This window comes from Bacillus rossius, chromosome 11 (assembly GCF_032445375.1).
Source record: "Bacillus rossius redtenbacheri isolate Brsri chromosome 11, Brsri_v3, whole genome shotgun sequence".
NCBI classification, from domain to species: domain Eukaryota; kingdom Metazoa; phylum Arthropoda; class Insecta; order Phasmatodea; family Bacillidae; genus Bacillus; species Bacillus rossius.
This window is the reverse complement of record NC_086338.1, coordinates 53,886,636-53,902,465: the sequence shown is the minus strand read 5'-3', so window position 1 is coordinate 53,902,465 and position 15,830 is coordinate 53,886,636. Positions and strand designations below refer to the sequence as shown.

General features: G+C 40.0%; 1 protein-coding gene across 8 annotated transcripts in view; it reads left to right on the top strand.

Moving 5' to 3' along the window:
• LOC134537004 (GATOR2 complex protein MIOS) overlaps window positions 1-15,685 on the top strand; it is a 44,132-nt gene extending 28,447 nt beyond the window's left edge. For 7 of the 8 annotated variants that reach the window (XM_063377164.1, XM_063377165.1, XM_063377162.1 and 4 more), the window contains exons 10-16: window positions 2,371-2,603; window positions 3,667-3,797; window positions 5,910-6,048; window positions 8,199-8,337; window positions 9,520-9,730; window positions 11,492-11,691; window positions 13,298-15,685. In XM_063377164.1, the coding sequence (XP_063233234.1) occupies window positions 2,371-2,603; window positions 3,667-3,797; window positions 5,910-6,048; window positions 8,199-8,337; window positions 9,520-9,730; window positions 11,492-11,691; window positions 13,298-13,394 (1,150 nt within the window). In that variant the 3' untranslated portion in view covers window positions 13,395-15,685. The remainder of the gene's footprint in view (window positions 1-2,370; window positions 2,604-3,666; window positions 3,798-5,909; window positions 6,049-8,198; window positions 8,338-9,519; window positions 9,731-11,491; window positions 11,692-13,297) is intronic. The other variant, XM_063377167.1, reaches the window with a different exon arrangement.
• Window positions 15,686-15,830: the final 145 nt, after the last annotated feature.

Genomic DNA, 15,830 nt, shown 5'->3' with positions numbered 1-15,830 from the left:
GGGATATGCTATAAATTAAGGCCCCCGCCCACCCGGGCAGGGGCCTAGCCAGGGGGGGGGGGGGGGTTAGGTGTTCAAACCCCCCCTCCCTTTAGCACCAAATCTTTAATTAATTTTTTATTCATCACTCAAACATATTTCATATTAAAATTAATAAAATTTTTACCATTACAATATTAAAATTTAAGTACCGAAAACTGCTAATATAGCACTATTTTACACCTTAAAATCCAAATTTTCCCGGGGGAGGACCCCCGGACCACCCGCTTTAATATGGGGGGGGGGGGGGGCTTTGCTTCTTAACACCCCCCATACACAAATCCTGGCTACGCCACTGCACCCAGGCACACATACGGTGATCAGAGCTTCAGGAAAAACAACGCAATTTCAAAACTACTCAAGATATCAAGAGTGGGGGTCTGTTTACGAAAAGCATTTAAGAGTTCGCTGAGGGCCGGAAAGTACTTTTGATTTTGGATGAAGTTTTTAAATTATATTTTTAGAGGAGTTATAAATGGCCAAAACGCATGTTTTCAGAGTAATTTTTAGGCGTAAAACAACCATTACAGATTATTAAAAAGCACTTAAGGGACTTGCATTACACCTTTATCTTCATTTCTCCGCAAAATAATGTTACTGTCGCCGCTCAAATTTCACAGTTATCATGTGACGACAAAAAGACGGCGCGCCAGTCCAGAGGAGACACCGCGCTAGAAGCACCAGCGAACGTCGCGCTTATCATCCCGCCTCACTAACACAGATACACCCCTGACGAGGCGGGCCACTTAAGGTTCTCTGTAATGAGGTTGCAGTCCGTAACACTTAAAGAAAATCATTGCTGATTGTCAGTGAGGTGTTAAAATGTTAATGTACTAATTCAAATTTGTATCATTCGAAAGACCGGTATTGATTTGTCTGTAAATAATTTAGTAGCTGTCAATATACAGGCGCTGATAAACGTACAATTATGTGAACTACAATTGGCATTAAATTATGATTATGGGGGAGAAATAATGATAAATAAAATTCAGTTTTGAGCATTCCTTCATTGTTTTTAATACATTGTATGACATGAGAAACTAAAATTAGAGTGTTGTTTTTTTAAATTAAAATTAATTATGCAATATAAAAATTTTAATGGTCCCAAGCGTGCCGAATTAAATAGCCTTTACGGTATTTGGCTATATGTGTTGCTGACATGAGGTCGTTAGAGATGGAATCGCACCATAGCCTGTTGTAATGAAATATTACTACTTTTACCATGAGTAATGAACCTTCTCAGCTTTTAGAACATTCCCAGCTTTTACAAGGAGTAATGAACATTCCCAGCTTTTACAAGGAGTAATGAACATTCCCAGCTTTTACCGAGAGTAGTGAATCTTCCCAGCTTTTACAAGGAGTAATGAACATTCCCAGCTTTTACAAGGAGTAATGAACCTTCTCAGCTTTTACTGAGAGTAGTGAATCTTCCCAGCTTTTACAAGGAGTAATGAACCTTCCCAGCTTTTACTGGGAGTAATGAACCTTCTCAGCTTTTACAGGGAGTAATGAACCTTCCCTCTTCTACCGGGAGTAATGAACATTCCCAGCTTTTACATGGAGTAATGAACCTTCCCAGCTTTTTCCGGGAGTAATGAACCTTCTCAGCTTTTACCGAAAGTAGTGAATCTTCCCAACTTTTACTGGGAGTAATGAACCTTCCCAGCTTGTACCGGGAGTAATGAACCTTCTCAGCTTTTACCGAAAGTAGTGAATCTTCCCAACTTTTACTGGGAGTAATGAACATTCCCAGCTTTTACAAGGAGTAATGAACCTTCCCTCTTCTACTGGGAGTAATGAACCTTCCCAGCTTGTACCGGGAGTAATGAACCTTCTCAGCTTTTACCGAAAGTAGTGAATCTTCCCAACTTTTACTGGGAGTAATGAACCTTCCCAGGTTTTACCAGGAGTAATGAATCTTCTCAGCTTTTACCGAGAGTAGTGAATCTTCCCAGCTTACAAGGAGTAATGAACCTTCCCTCTTCTACTGGGAGTAATGAACATTCCCAGCTTTTACAAGGAGAAATGTACCTTCCCAGCTTTTACCGGGAGTAATGAACCTTCTCAGCTTTTACTGAGAGTAGTGAATCTTCCCAGCTTTTACAAGGAGTAATGAACCTTCCCAGCTTTTACTGGGAGTAATGAACCTTCTCAGCTTTTACCGAGAGTAGTGAACCTTCCCAGCTTTTACCGGGAGTAATGAACCTTCCCAGGTTTTACATTGTGTTATATTAGAACACCACTGTGAAAATGGAACCAGGTTGGACGGCGTGACGTGGAAGTGTCGGCCGTGCCCATGGAGCGTACCCCGGCTGTGGGCTTGCCCGCCAGGAGCGACGAGCGGGCCAAGGCGCTGCTGCTGTGCGGCTGGAAGTTCGACCGCGACACGGCGCTGGGCTCCTTCCTGGACCAGCTGGAGGGGGAAGGGGCCTTCTCCCGGGCGGCAGCCATCGCCGTCTTCAACCTGAAGCTGCGGCTTGCCGTGGCCATCCTGAACCGCGGGGCGGCGTCCCCGAGGGCTCCCGCCGCCCCCAACCTCAACATCGTGGCGCTGGCCCTCTCGGGTGAGTCGTGTGCCCCCGAGGCAGTCATCTTTCGCGAAAATGTCTTTTGTCCGGGTAATCGGGGGAAATAAATGCATCTCCATACTATTATCTTTGAAAGATTTGTGAAATGGGAGTGCATGACCTGTTGTAAGGTTTTTGGACATACGCATTTGCTAAGAACTTTTTCTGTTGAAGAAAAAATAAAAAAAATAAAAATATTAAAAAAATAATAAAGAAATAAATAAATAAAACCCAAGTTTTGGAAAACTATTGTGTTTGTTTCGTCTTTTCGTTTTGTCGTGTTTTTGTTTCGTTTCAACCGTTATGCTGAATTTTTTCGGGGTTCAATATTTCTGTGTCGTCATCATTTGTGGTTTTTTTTTTTTCGTTCTCTTAGTACATTTTTCTTTGTTTTTCTTTGTTGTGTTGATCATATTCCTGTTACGAAATATTTTGTGGTGTTTATATCCTTCTTGACAACAGCAATTTTTTGCTTAATTTTGTGATTTTTTTTTTGTCTTTTTTGGGTTTTATTTATTTATTTCTTTATTTTTTTAATATTTTTTAAATTTTTTTTTCAACAGAAAAAGTTCTTAGCAATGGCGTATGTCCAAAAACTTACATCAAGTCATCTCCATACTCCTCTGGTCGGTGGAATAAATTAAAATTTACTACAGGTATTTTCAAGCGTAACATAAATACTCAATTGTATAACAACAACATTTTAACTGTTCCGATCACCAGCACAAGTTTCCTCGCCAATCACAGCCAATCAAAAACGAAAGGTCTTTCAACCAGTCAAATTGTGCCTCTGAATACAACTGTCTGTAGTTATCAAGCACAATTTTACCAGAGCATGAAGTAATCTGAATTAAAAAATTTATTAAATGTCCTCAATTTCAAGCATTGTGAAAAATAAGTAGTACTGTACTTGAAACTGCACTGAAGGTTGGTTTTTAAGTGTTTTACGAATTATCGAATACATGCTTGTCTCGGTAGGAATGCACTGCTGCTGCTAGGAAAAAAGACTTTGCTGCTTTGTGGTCCCCGTGACGTGGCTGGGGTTGTTTCGTCTGCGCAGGCTTCTCAGACAGTCGCAACAACATGTGGCGGGAGCTGTGCCAGACATCCGTGTCACAGCTGACCGACCCCTACCTGCGCGCGGCTTTCGGCTTCCTCACCGCGGAAGGAGATAACTACGATGCCGTCTTGGTGAGCGCTTGCTCACTTCTAACAATTAAGTAAAGTCCTGGAAATTTCGCGGATTCCCCTGGCCTCAGGACAGAATTCAAAGTTATAGGTGTGCTCGACCCATGTTTACTTTCCCATTGGTTGATTTCTTAGCGAGAAAATTTTTATCCTTGTTATTTGGCACTACCTGACTCGCTTACTTCTCTCCTAGCTGGGCGTTGTTGGCTCACGGTCGTAGAGGGGCGTGTCCAGATAACTGCGGGCCAATCATGAACACATTGTGACAGTGTGGAGGTTTGCATTCTAGCTTGCGACTAAATAAATGCGCGAAAATTCCGTGGCTCTAATAATAAGTAAGAACTACAAAACAGTAGGCTAGCAGATATATATTTTTTAGACAATATAAACTCTTAGTGCCTTAAAACTGAACGTATTTTAATTATAAATTTATGTTAATTTAATGATCCGTATTTGATATTTGCTAGCATTAATTAAACATGTGTTATACAAACACATATATTAATTAATTTGAAGCACTGTCACATGATTGCAATAAAAGAATAATTTTGCTAGATAGTAGTTTTCTTATCCAGACTGGTAGAGCTATGTAGTAGTTATGCAGTGTTGATTGAAATGATGACAGTGCAAACTTTATATTGTGCAGGAAAACATTTTACGTATAGTCATTTGGCATTTTATGCATGTTCGTTGAAGTATATTTTGTTAGAATTTTGTATTTTAGACTCATGAAATATGTAAAACTGTTAGATGGGATGGGGGAACAGAAAAAATTCAGGAAAATTTGGCCGAAGTGAGAGTGTGGGAACCTTGTACACCCACCCCTCGAAGTAATGCTTTTTGATTGGCACGATTTTGAGGTAACGATGCCTATAAATTATGGTATGATTTGAAGCAGCACTGTTTTCTTTTACGTGAATTTTTGTTTCCATGCGCGCACAATGGCAATAGCACTTCTTTAGCATTAAATACAATACTGCAACGAATTAATAGTGTGATGAATAAAAAACAATATTTATGTATGCCAACTCACATTTCAGCAGCAGCTCTGTAGAGTAGAGCTAGAAGCTTTAAGGGCTAGTTTACCTCGCGTATAATAGGATACGCTAGTGGCAATTCATGGCAGACAGGCATTTAGTAAACAACATGGTCGGGAATTACGTTAACCGATTAAATAATCTTTCTAATAATTGAAAACGTTAAGTTTATGCTTTTTTAAAATTCGTATTGGAACTGAAGTATATCTCCTGTATTAATAACATTATTTGGTGACTCAGAAATGTTGTTTATCGTGCCTACTTACTTTGGAATACTATGCCAAGCCCTATTATATAAATACATAATATGGTACGTGTATTTTTAAAATATATAATTTCAGGTGTTTAGTCTTTAAAATGTTTTTCATTATTTATTCAAATGTAGTTACTTAAAATATATATTTGTACAGTAGATTAATTTTAACGGGAGCAGTGTCTTGATTAGGCACATACGCCTGATTGGAAAATGAAAATTATTTTGACTAACAAACATTCTTATGGGAAAAACGTATTTGGTTAGAGCTGTTTTGATTAGTGTTTTTTTTTTTTCCTGGAATGAATTAGAGCGTTACTTTGAGGGGTGGGTGTACAGAAGTAATTATAATTACATAATTATAATTACATAATTACAAGAAGTTATATTTTATTATTGTAATGATGATTTGGTTAAATTGTTTCACGTTCATACGTATGCACTATTTTGCAAATAAATGTTTTAGAATGAAAACCACAAAAGTGGCAACGAAATTCAGTGCCCTACCACCGAACCACCTCAATGTACACAGCTTGTCACATAACTCAATATCAAACCGTGAACAGTAGATAGGCCAATTATTCACGGTTCTGAATCAAAAAAAAATCCGAAATGAAAAAAAAAAATTTCTTTTAGTTTTGAGCTCTAGGTTTTTTTTTTTTTTTTTTCAAAAGTTTTAAAATATCCAATTATACCCCAACTATCAAGATACTGTGACAGCAAATATTTCTGACAAAAACATGAATAACCCTACTTACTATTGATAGGTACCAAAGGCGTTTCTACCGACCTTGTGTTGTGTTGTGTTGCCGTCGCGCGGGGCAGAACGAGTCGGGGATGGCGGTGGAGGACCGGGTGGCGTTCGCCCTGACCTACCTCGGGGACCGCCGTCTCGCCGACTTCCTCCGCGTGCTGACCGGCAAGCTGGTGCAGGAGGGAGACCTGGCGGGCATCCTGCTGACCGGTGACCTCTCGCCCTTCCCCCCCTTACCACCCCCCCTCACCCCTTCCGTCTCTCTCCTGTGTGCATCTCTTATCGAATCACTTCTAAACCACAAATAATCACCATTTCATTTTTTTTAATGTTTTTAACGTACTGGTTTCAGACACCAATTTAATACAGATTATTTTATCGGTGGAGTAAGTATTACACAACAGCGTTAAAAAAAAACAAAATTGGACTAAAATTAAAGCCATAAAATCTTGTCCCTACTCATCAACTATATATAGAGACCGGAAAAATTTGCGGATTCATTCGGCGATAGGCTAGAATTGAAATACATATACCTTTATAATGATTTTTGCTATTGGCTTACTGTTCATCTGGATGAATCTCGTCAACCAAATATTTATACCCTTCAACCAAAGAAGGATCGAATCACAGACGAACCAGCTGAGACGACTCACAAGTCGGCAGACAATGAACTTGTGTTATTTGCCCGAGTGTACAGGGGAATGTGCAGTCTATCCTGATGGCCATCTAAACAGTGAATTTTTCCAGTCCCTGAATATATATTGTTGCAAAATACCTGCAAGAAAGCCTAGGCTTCATCTGTCATGTTGTGTTACAATATTTTCAGGCCGTTACTTTTACTCTATGATTAATTTCTTAGGATGTTTCACCATATAAACTAATTTTTTTTTTGTAATAAATTTTGTAGTGAGATAGGCTATATAATGCTTGTTACTTGCTATATGTAAACAGTTTGTTAAATATTCCTAATTAAATTTTTTCCCAAATAATCGTGTTGTGGTTAGTTACAAAGAGTTAATTCTTTTTTTGTTTCCACATTTCGTAAAACTTATAAAATTGCTTCAAAAATGTAATTTTAAAAATTTTTCTTCATAAAATTATGCAGTTAGTAAAAAACTAAAAATTCAATTATAAAATTAAGAATAAAATCACATAATTAACTAAATTTTAAAACATAACATTTTGCAATTTTTTTTTGTATTCTGAAAATTGGATGCATCTTGCAATCGATGCCATTCTCCATTTTACAATTTTAATTTGTTCTAGAAATTAAATTTTAAAATGCATCTCAAATTTGTACATAATTATTTTGCTAAACCAAGGACTAGAAGATAATTGTGCCTGCCATAAATTGATTGTGTCTTAAACTCAAGTAAATATGGTACTGTACTTTATTTTGAACCGTTAATAAATATAAAAAAAATTCAGAAGGATATCAAAAAAAATTCTTTTCAATTTGTAATATGTTTTCTGTAATGAAGTTGCAATCCTCTAAAGTAAGTTTCAACTGTTATGCATTTGAACACTTAAAAAAAGAATTCTTGCTAATTGCCAATGTAGCATTTAAATTTTAATGTACTGATTCAAACGTGCAATCATTTGAATTGGCTGATACAGCATTATTGATAATAATCATCAGTATCTGCAGAATATGGCCACTCTTATCATTATATCTACATTAAATATATTTACAATAAAAAAATCTAAATTTCGAGAACAAAATGGAAAATATAACCCCATTTTAAAAGGTTTCATTCAGAGAGAAACTTTTACTAACATAACAGTTTAGTAATTTTTAAATCTTAAAAATTTTTGACTTGACAATGCTTTTCTTCACTAAATTTATTTACTTATTTGTTGGTTCTTTTCTTATTTTGTTCTTTCAATCATAAAAATCTTACACAGTTTTAGTTTCTGTTGGTTGATAACCAGTGTGAGTAATGGGTTGCATCTGATCAGGAACTAGACGGTCAGTGTAGGACATCAGTGCAGTCGTGTTGGCTGCTGGTGGACAGGGACGCTGGTGCACGATGCGGGGGCTGTGGGGCCTGAGGGGTGGCTGAGGGGCCTGAGGCGTGGCTGAGGGGGGCTGAGGTGTGGTTGAGGAGCGGCTGGGAGGGCCGAGGAGTGGCTGAGGTGTGGCTGTGGTGGCTGAGGTGTGGCTGTGGGGGGCTGAGGAGTGGCTGTGGGGGGCTGAGGAGTGGCTGTTGGGGGCTCTGAGGTGGCTGAGGGGTATTGAGGGGGGGCTGAGGTGTGGCTGTGGGGGGCTGAGGGGGGGCTGAGTGGTGGCTGTGGGGGGCTGAGGGGTGGTTGAGGGGGGCTTAGGGGTGGCTGAGGGGGCGGTGTGTGTGTGTGGGCAGGGGCCAGCAGCCACGGCGTGCAGCTGCTGCAGAACTACCTGGACCGCACAGGCGACGTGCAGAGCGCAAGCCTCCTGGGCATACGCATGTTCGAGCCCGAGGTGGTGCAGGACTCCGTCATCCAGGAGTGGATAGCCAGGTGAGCACGGACGGTAGCAGTCCGCGGGTGTTCAAGAAATGATATATACTAGTTCATTTTTAAAAATTTAATTGAAACTAAAAGCGAAACTCTTTTTTTTTCTTCAATTCTTTGTTGGAAAAGAGAGCAAGGTTGATGTATTCGTTAGTTTGGTGTCATAAATTTAAATATATTTGTGAATTCACCAAAAGAAAATAAGTTTGACTCAGCATTTAAAATAGTCCTCCTGACTATAAAGTTTTTTAAAAAAAACCAGACAATTTATAAAAAATTGTCATTTGAAGTATAATCTAGCAACATTTGTACTCAAATATACTTATACATTTGTCAAAAGTCTCTTATATTAAAAAAAAAAATTTTTAATGTCATTTAATGGACTTGCGAAAATCATGTGCATGAAGTATAAATTTACCAAAATAAAAAATTGTAAACAAAAAATTTACTTTCCTTTTCTTCTGCCATTTTCCGGTTAGAAACGAACATCCAGACTTCAGAAATGGCATTTACAAACATCAAGTCAAAAATTTATTTTAAAAAATGGCATTAAGCTATGTGTGGAATATGTTGTTGGTAAAAAATTTAAGTTCGCCCATTGATGAAGGCATGGAGCTGGGAATTGTCGGCAGTCGGTGAAGCCACTTTCTTACGTTGCCAACTTCGTGTTGTTCCGCCCAAAACTTTGCGGAATCGGTGCCTCGCCACGTCTGATGATGGTTAATAAATGTGAATTAGAATCTCCATCGTTAAACTCGGTCACTTCCATAAAATACATGTCTTTAAAAAATGTTTCCACAATGCAAACACTACACTTCAGCTTTTTTTTTTGTTGGGAGTCCAACCAAACATGATGCAGAACATTATATGTAGAAAAAAAAAATAGCTTCACACAGTTACCATGCAAACATGCTTATGTGGCCACCCCCGGGATAGAGGTTAGGCGTCTGTTATTTTACTAGATATTCAAATATGTATATGAATATACATGTGTTTCAGAAATGCATACTTTGCTAGAACTGCAAAGATAGATAGCACTTCTAAAGTTGTTAAAAGCAGCTTGATTTTGTTAGTGCTTTGGTTCATTTATTGACGTTCCAGCACAAGCGCCGAAAGTGCCGAGCTTTTGAGGATCTCACATTGTGCCGTGGGCGTGATTGGACGATTGTGAATGCGCCTCTGTCGCAGCTACCGGATGCTGTTGAACATATGGCGGCTGTGGCACCAGCGAGCGCACTTCGACATCGCGATGAACACGTTCAGCCCCAGCGAGAAGCCACCCCAGCAGGTGTTCGTGTCGTGCAACTTCTGCGGGAAGAGCATTTCCGCCCAGATGCAGGGACTCAGCCGCAACCGGAACGCGTTCGCGCGGCTCGGCGCCACATCGCAGAAGCTCAAGGTACTTGATTTTTACATACATTGTGCTATTATCTTTGAAAGATTTGTGCAATGGGAGTGCATGACTTGATGTTAGCTTTTGGACATACGCAATTGCTAAGCACATGTATGTCTGTAGAATAAAACTACAAAAAACACAAATGACAAAAACACAAATTAACCAAAAAAATTGCTGTTGTCAGGATATAAACACCACACAATACTCCAAAACAGGAATATGGTCAACAAACAAAGAAAAACAAAGAAAAATGGACTAACAGAATGAAAAAAAAACCCACAAATGATGACAGCACAAAAATACCGAACTCAAAAAATTCAGCACAACAGTTGAAACGAGACAAAAACACTGCAAAACAAAAAGACTAAACAAACACAATAGTTTTCGTTCATTTCTGTTTTTGGAAAACTATTGTGTTTGTTTCGTCTTTTTTTTTTGTAGTTTTCTTCTACAGACATACATGTGCATAGCAATGGTGTATGTCCAAAAGCTTACATCTCGCCGGTATAAATGTGAGAGACAGCAGATTTTTTAATCGAGTCAAACTGAAGAATTTTGTAATAATACCAAGGGGTACTTAAAAAAATCGAGTCAAGCTCAAGTTTTGCACACATTTTTCTTTGAGGTATAATAAAATGGAAAGAGTATTAAAATAAATTATTATGTATCACTTCTGTTAGCTACATTTGTATTGAATATTGATGCTATCGATTGATGCTATGTCAAAAGAAAATTACTCACATTCAAACATTAAAATATTAACTTCTCAAAATTTTTTTTCACCGTGTTACAAATCTATAACACACCATGATCCTTTCGTTCCAGAATTGCGTTGATTTCCTGTGTTTTTATATGTAAATACATATCGAGATTCATTTTCCGTGTTGTGTAATCACGTATAATAAACTGTATTTTAGACAACTGCGTGAATAATGAGAATGTAAAATTTGAGGTTTCACTGCAAAGTTTTGGCAGAACATGTTTGCGTGGCAAAAAAATGCCGGGTCTAAAGACAAATGTGTGTTGGGTTAAAAAAAAAAAAAAAAAAAACTTTTGAGCAGGCTTACGCGAAGCGATTGTCAAATGGAACGTTGTAAATATTTGTGAGATCAAATCGCACGTGTAGTCCTCGGGGTAAGCTGTTGTATTACAGAGCCTTGCACTTAGAGAAGATATGTACAGCGCTTGAAGTACCAGTGAGTGTCGCAGTTATCATCCCGCCTCACTGGCACGGATACACCCCTGACTAGGGGGGCCCATTAAAAACCTTACTGTTTATGATCTCGATACATGAGAGAAGCACCTTTATTTTTTTTTTAAATCTCATTGTAAGAACTTACCTAATTAAAATCTGAAACGTGTGTTGAGTACTAACTAGTTGAACACTACCATCTAGTGGGGTTAAAATCGACGGAACACCCGGACGATTAAATCAAGCAAGAATAATATTAAATCGGAATGGATTAATTTATGGTCAATGTTCAGAAATTTGTGGAACAAATCATAAGATTTATACCTTATTGTTGTTGAAAGTGTACCCATTAATAATTTTATTAAATGAATGATAAAAATCATTGAATGACTGAAAGCAAGTAACGGTCTCTTAAAAAACTTTATAGTAAATGGCAACTAATTTTTGATGAGAAAATTAGTTAAAATATAACGTTAGTGTGTCATACTAAGATTATTAAAATATTTAACATTTTCTAATGCCACAAATGTGTGATGTGAGGTAATGTAACGCTGGTCCCTCGGCGTGTGCAGATGTCATCGTGCCCGCAGTGCCGCAAGCCCCTGCCGCGCTGCGCCATCTGCCTGGCGCACATGGGCACGCCCTCGGGCCTGCACGGCGACGGCCGTGCCGGCGCGGCGCCCTCCCGCCTCGCCGAGTTCTCCTCCTGGTTCACCTGGTGCCAGTCCTGCCGGCACGGGGGCCACGTCGCGCACGTCACGCAGTGGTTCAGGTGCGTGCCTGCCCGCTCGCCGGTCGCCCTCGGCTCCTTCCCTCTCTCCTGTCACCCTTCCTTCCCGCTTCTGTCACCCTTCCTTCTGCCTTTATTCCTTCCCTCTTCTGTCACCCTTCCTTCTGCCCTTATTCCTTCCCTCTCCCGTCACCCTTCCTTCCGTCTCCTGTCACCCTTCCTTCCGCCCTTATTCCTCTCTGCTTCCGTCACCCTTCCTTCTGCCCTTATTCCTTCCCTCTTCCATCACCCTTCCTTCTGCCCTTATTCCTTCCCTCTTCCGTCACCCTTCCTTCTCTCTTCTATCACCCTTCCTTCTGCCCTTATTCCTTCCCTCTCCCGTCACCCTTCCTTCCGTCTCCTGTCACCCTTCCTTCCGCCCTTATTCCTCTCTGCTTCCGTCACCCTTCCTTCTGCCCTTATTCCTTCCCTCTCCCGTCACCCTTCCTTCCGTCTCCTGTCACCCTTCCTTCCGCCCTTATTCCTCTCTGCTTCCGTCACCCTTCCTTCTGCCCTTATTCCTTCCCTCTTCCGTCACCCTTCCTTCTCTCTTCTATCACCCTTCCTTCTGCCCTTATTCCTTCCCTCTTCCATCACCCTTCCTTCTGCCCTTATTCCTTCCCTCTTCCGTCACCCTTCCTTCTCTCTTCTATCACCCTTCCTTCTGCCCTTATTCCTTCCTGCTTCTGTCACCCTTCCTTCCGCCCTTTTCTTCTCTCTTCTATCATCCTTCCTTCTGCCCCGAACTCTTCCCTCTCCTGTCACCCTTCCTTCTGCCCTTATTCCTTCCCGCTTATGGCACCCTTCCTTCTGCCCTTATTCCTTCCCGCTTCTGACACCCTTCCTTGTGCCCTTTCCTTCTCTCTTCTATCACCCTTCCTTCTGCCCTTATTCCTTCCCGCTTCTGTCACCCTTCCTTCCACCCTTTTCTTCTCTCTTCTATCACCCTTCCTTCTGCCATTATTCCTTCCCTCTTCTATCACCCTTCCTTCTGCCCTTTATTTCTCTCTTCTATCACCCTTCCTTCTGCCCTTTCTTTCTCTCTTCTGTCACCCTTCCCTCTGCCCTTATTCCTTCCCGCTTCTGTCACCCTTCCTTATGCCCTTTCCTTCTGACTTTTCTCTCCAGAGATGCTGCTGACATACAGGTTGGCGGAATATAAACATTGGTGAACACTTGGGTGCCATTGGAAATAAATATGCAATGAAGGAAGTGAATAACTATTAACATAATGGCAAAATATTATTCGTTGAGTTGTCACATTATTAATTAATGCATTACTAATTTGTTGCCATTGTTCACACATGAAAGTAAAAAGTAAAAAAAAAAATTTTTTTTCTTTGTTTATGGTTTATGGAAGTGAAATATGGCACAGTTAACCCACAAACCGGATAACACGCACCTGGATAATTGGGAGTCTACTGTACTTTGTAATGACGTTACACTGAATGTGGATTGTTTCTTTTCTGCTTTAAAGTCATCCGTTTAGTAGGCCTTAATAATAGATTTAATAATTCCAAATTTGAAATTCTAAGATATAGAAATAAATTCAGGGGATCGGAGGGACCGAAGCCTTTTTTTTAAAGCGCGGGGGGGTCCACTGTTGCAGCGATCACTCGGAGTGTCCCGTGACGGCCTGCGCGTGCCGTTGCATGTCCCTGGACGCTGCGGGCAAGGTCACGCCCGCCCTCCCGCACAGGTCGTGAGCCTCGTGGCCAGCGGGGGAGGTTCGGACACTCGCTTGCCGAGCGGCGAGCGAGGAAGGAACTTCGTGAGGGGGCTTAGCCCCCTGTGTGTGTGAACTGCGTGGGCAGAGGTCGAGGTAGTGCAGGTTCGCACGGACAGCCGGAGGCGAGAGGGAAACGTGCGAGACCTGAGTGTACTGTGTGCCACGTGGGGTACCAACTCCGCGTTTCTGATTGTGAGTCGTGCCAGCGTCGAGATTAAGCCACCCTGCCTCAGAGCGCACGACAACCCGGGGACAAAAAATTTACGGATAACCCCTTTTTTCTGCCGGTGTTACCACTGTTTGAATTTCTAAAGTTGAAATGCTTCTATGGAAAATAACGAAATGGCTGTCAAGACGATAAGCGAAGAATCTCAAATATACGTTCAAAGATAATTTGCATTTTGGTTGGTTAACTTTGTGTAGACATTTCCATTTGGGAGCCTGCTACATTTTGCTTATACTGTATATATAAATATGTTCTGATGTTTAAATGTGTGTTGTCGAGAGTAATTTGACACAAATCTGCAAAGCATATTATTTACCTGCAAAGTCCTTTTATAGTTTCCTTGTTTACAGGTCTGTGTTTTAAAACCCATACCGAAATAACCCCGGAAAGCACGCCAATACACCATAGATAGGGCCATGAAAAATGTCGCGGCCATAAGAGCTGAAAACAGGAAATCAATAACTGAACCCTCACAATTGGCAAAAACTCTTGAAGAATTTTTTTCTATTGAATTAGAAATTTAAGCTTACTAATCAGGATAAACTACTTCAATGGGATCAAATACATTATATTTATAAGAAAAGAGAAAAATTAATTGAATATATTAAACAGGAAAGCTTTGTGAGCTGGATCATTTTAGAAGAGAGTCATTCTAGCTATTTAGTGACACTTTCAAACATGTTGATGAAAACGTTTTATTGAATTTCACGTTTAGGGCCAGGACCTACTCAGCAGACTTATGGGTATGACCTTATGACTACCACCAACCTTCATAGCCATTGCGGATAGGAAAAACAAAGGCTGTTTTGTAATACTTACTCCACCAAAAAAGTGGTAAAATTTATGTGCTGCATTTTTATGATTAAATAATTTATGATAAATTTGTCTAAAACAGATAAATTCAGAACAATAAAAATAAATCGGCGAGCATTTGTGGTTTGAAAGCAACCCAATAAGAGATGTACAATAAAACAATATGATCTTTTCCCTAACTATAGCATGTGTTTGCTCCAGTGGAAGATGAGTTTATACTTAAGGGGGTAGTTATCTAAGTTGTAACTTTGAAAGACCCTGTCCTCCCCATTTATTAAATGGTTTGATTTAATGGTAATAAATAAGCCCCAAGGCTTTGTTTTTACATTTTTTTTTGGTAAATTTACTTTGGTATGTGATTTAACATATTTTTAAATATGATTTTGTTTTACTTTATTCATTAATGAGATTATTGACATAATTTTCTTTAGTACTTAGTTTTCACCATGATTCTTCTTCTAAAAGCTGATACAATAGTTTGGCCTGTTGCTTGAGAAGGAAATAAGGGAAAACGGAAAATTCAGTAATTTTGGGGTAAAAACATTGGAAGGTGTCGGGCGACTGTTGCTATGCGCTCTTATTGGCTGATAATTTTGTAAGGTATTTTTGTGATTGGTCAAAAGTGAGGTCACCAGACCACGTGATTTTACGTAGTGTAATCTTTGTTTAAAAAAACACCTCGCTACGAGGGGGTCAGAAATTGTATCCTGCTGTGGTTTTATGAGTGCTGTGGCGTGATTGGCTGACAGGCCGGGTGGTATGCAAGCAGTCTTCGTCTGGACGAGGTACTGGTAGGTCGCGGTTGGGCGAGGGCTCACAGAAGCAAATAAGTACGTAAGTTAAGAAAGATTTTTGCGGCTGTGGTGCGGGTACTACCGCATATAATCAACCTTTTATTCGTCTTTGGAACTTTTGTCTTGAACTTTTTGACCATAGTCGTCAGTAACAGCCTAATACAAGGCTCGAGTGATCACGGCTTTGTTCCAAGGACGTAGTCCTTCGGCTTCTTACCGTAAGTCATCCAAGTGTAACCACGGGACTTAACTACGAACGATACTAAAATATTCATCCTTCGGTAAACAGTTAACTGGTTTGGTTCAGAGATCAGAGAAGAGGTTATGTACAACGTGTTTGTAAATCTTACATGTACTTGTTTGGGTGGTCGCAAGATGGCTTCCACAATGACTGTGGAACTTCTACGAGTATGAATAAAAATACATTAGTATCTGTTTGTGTGTAAGAGACATTATTTCAGTAACAAATTGATAACAGCAACAATTTCTTTGGAACTAACTTGATTTTTCAGCCCCCAACTTATTTATGCAAATGTTTATGAATGTCTACTTTGGGTGAATTTTGAGCAAGCCCGGGGGA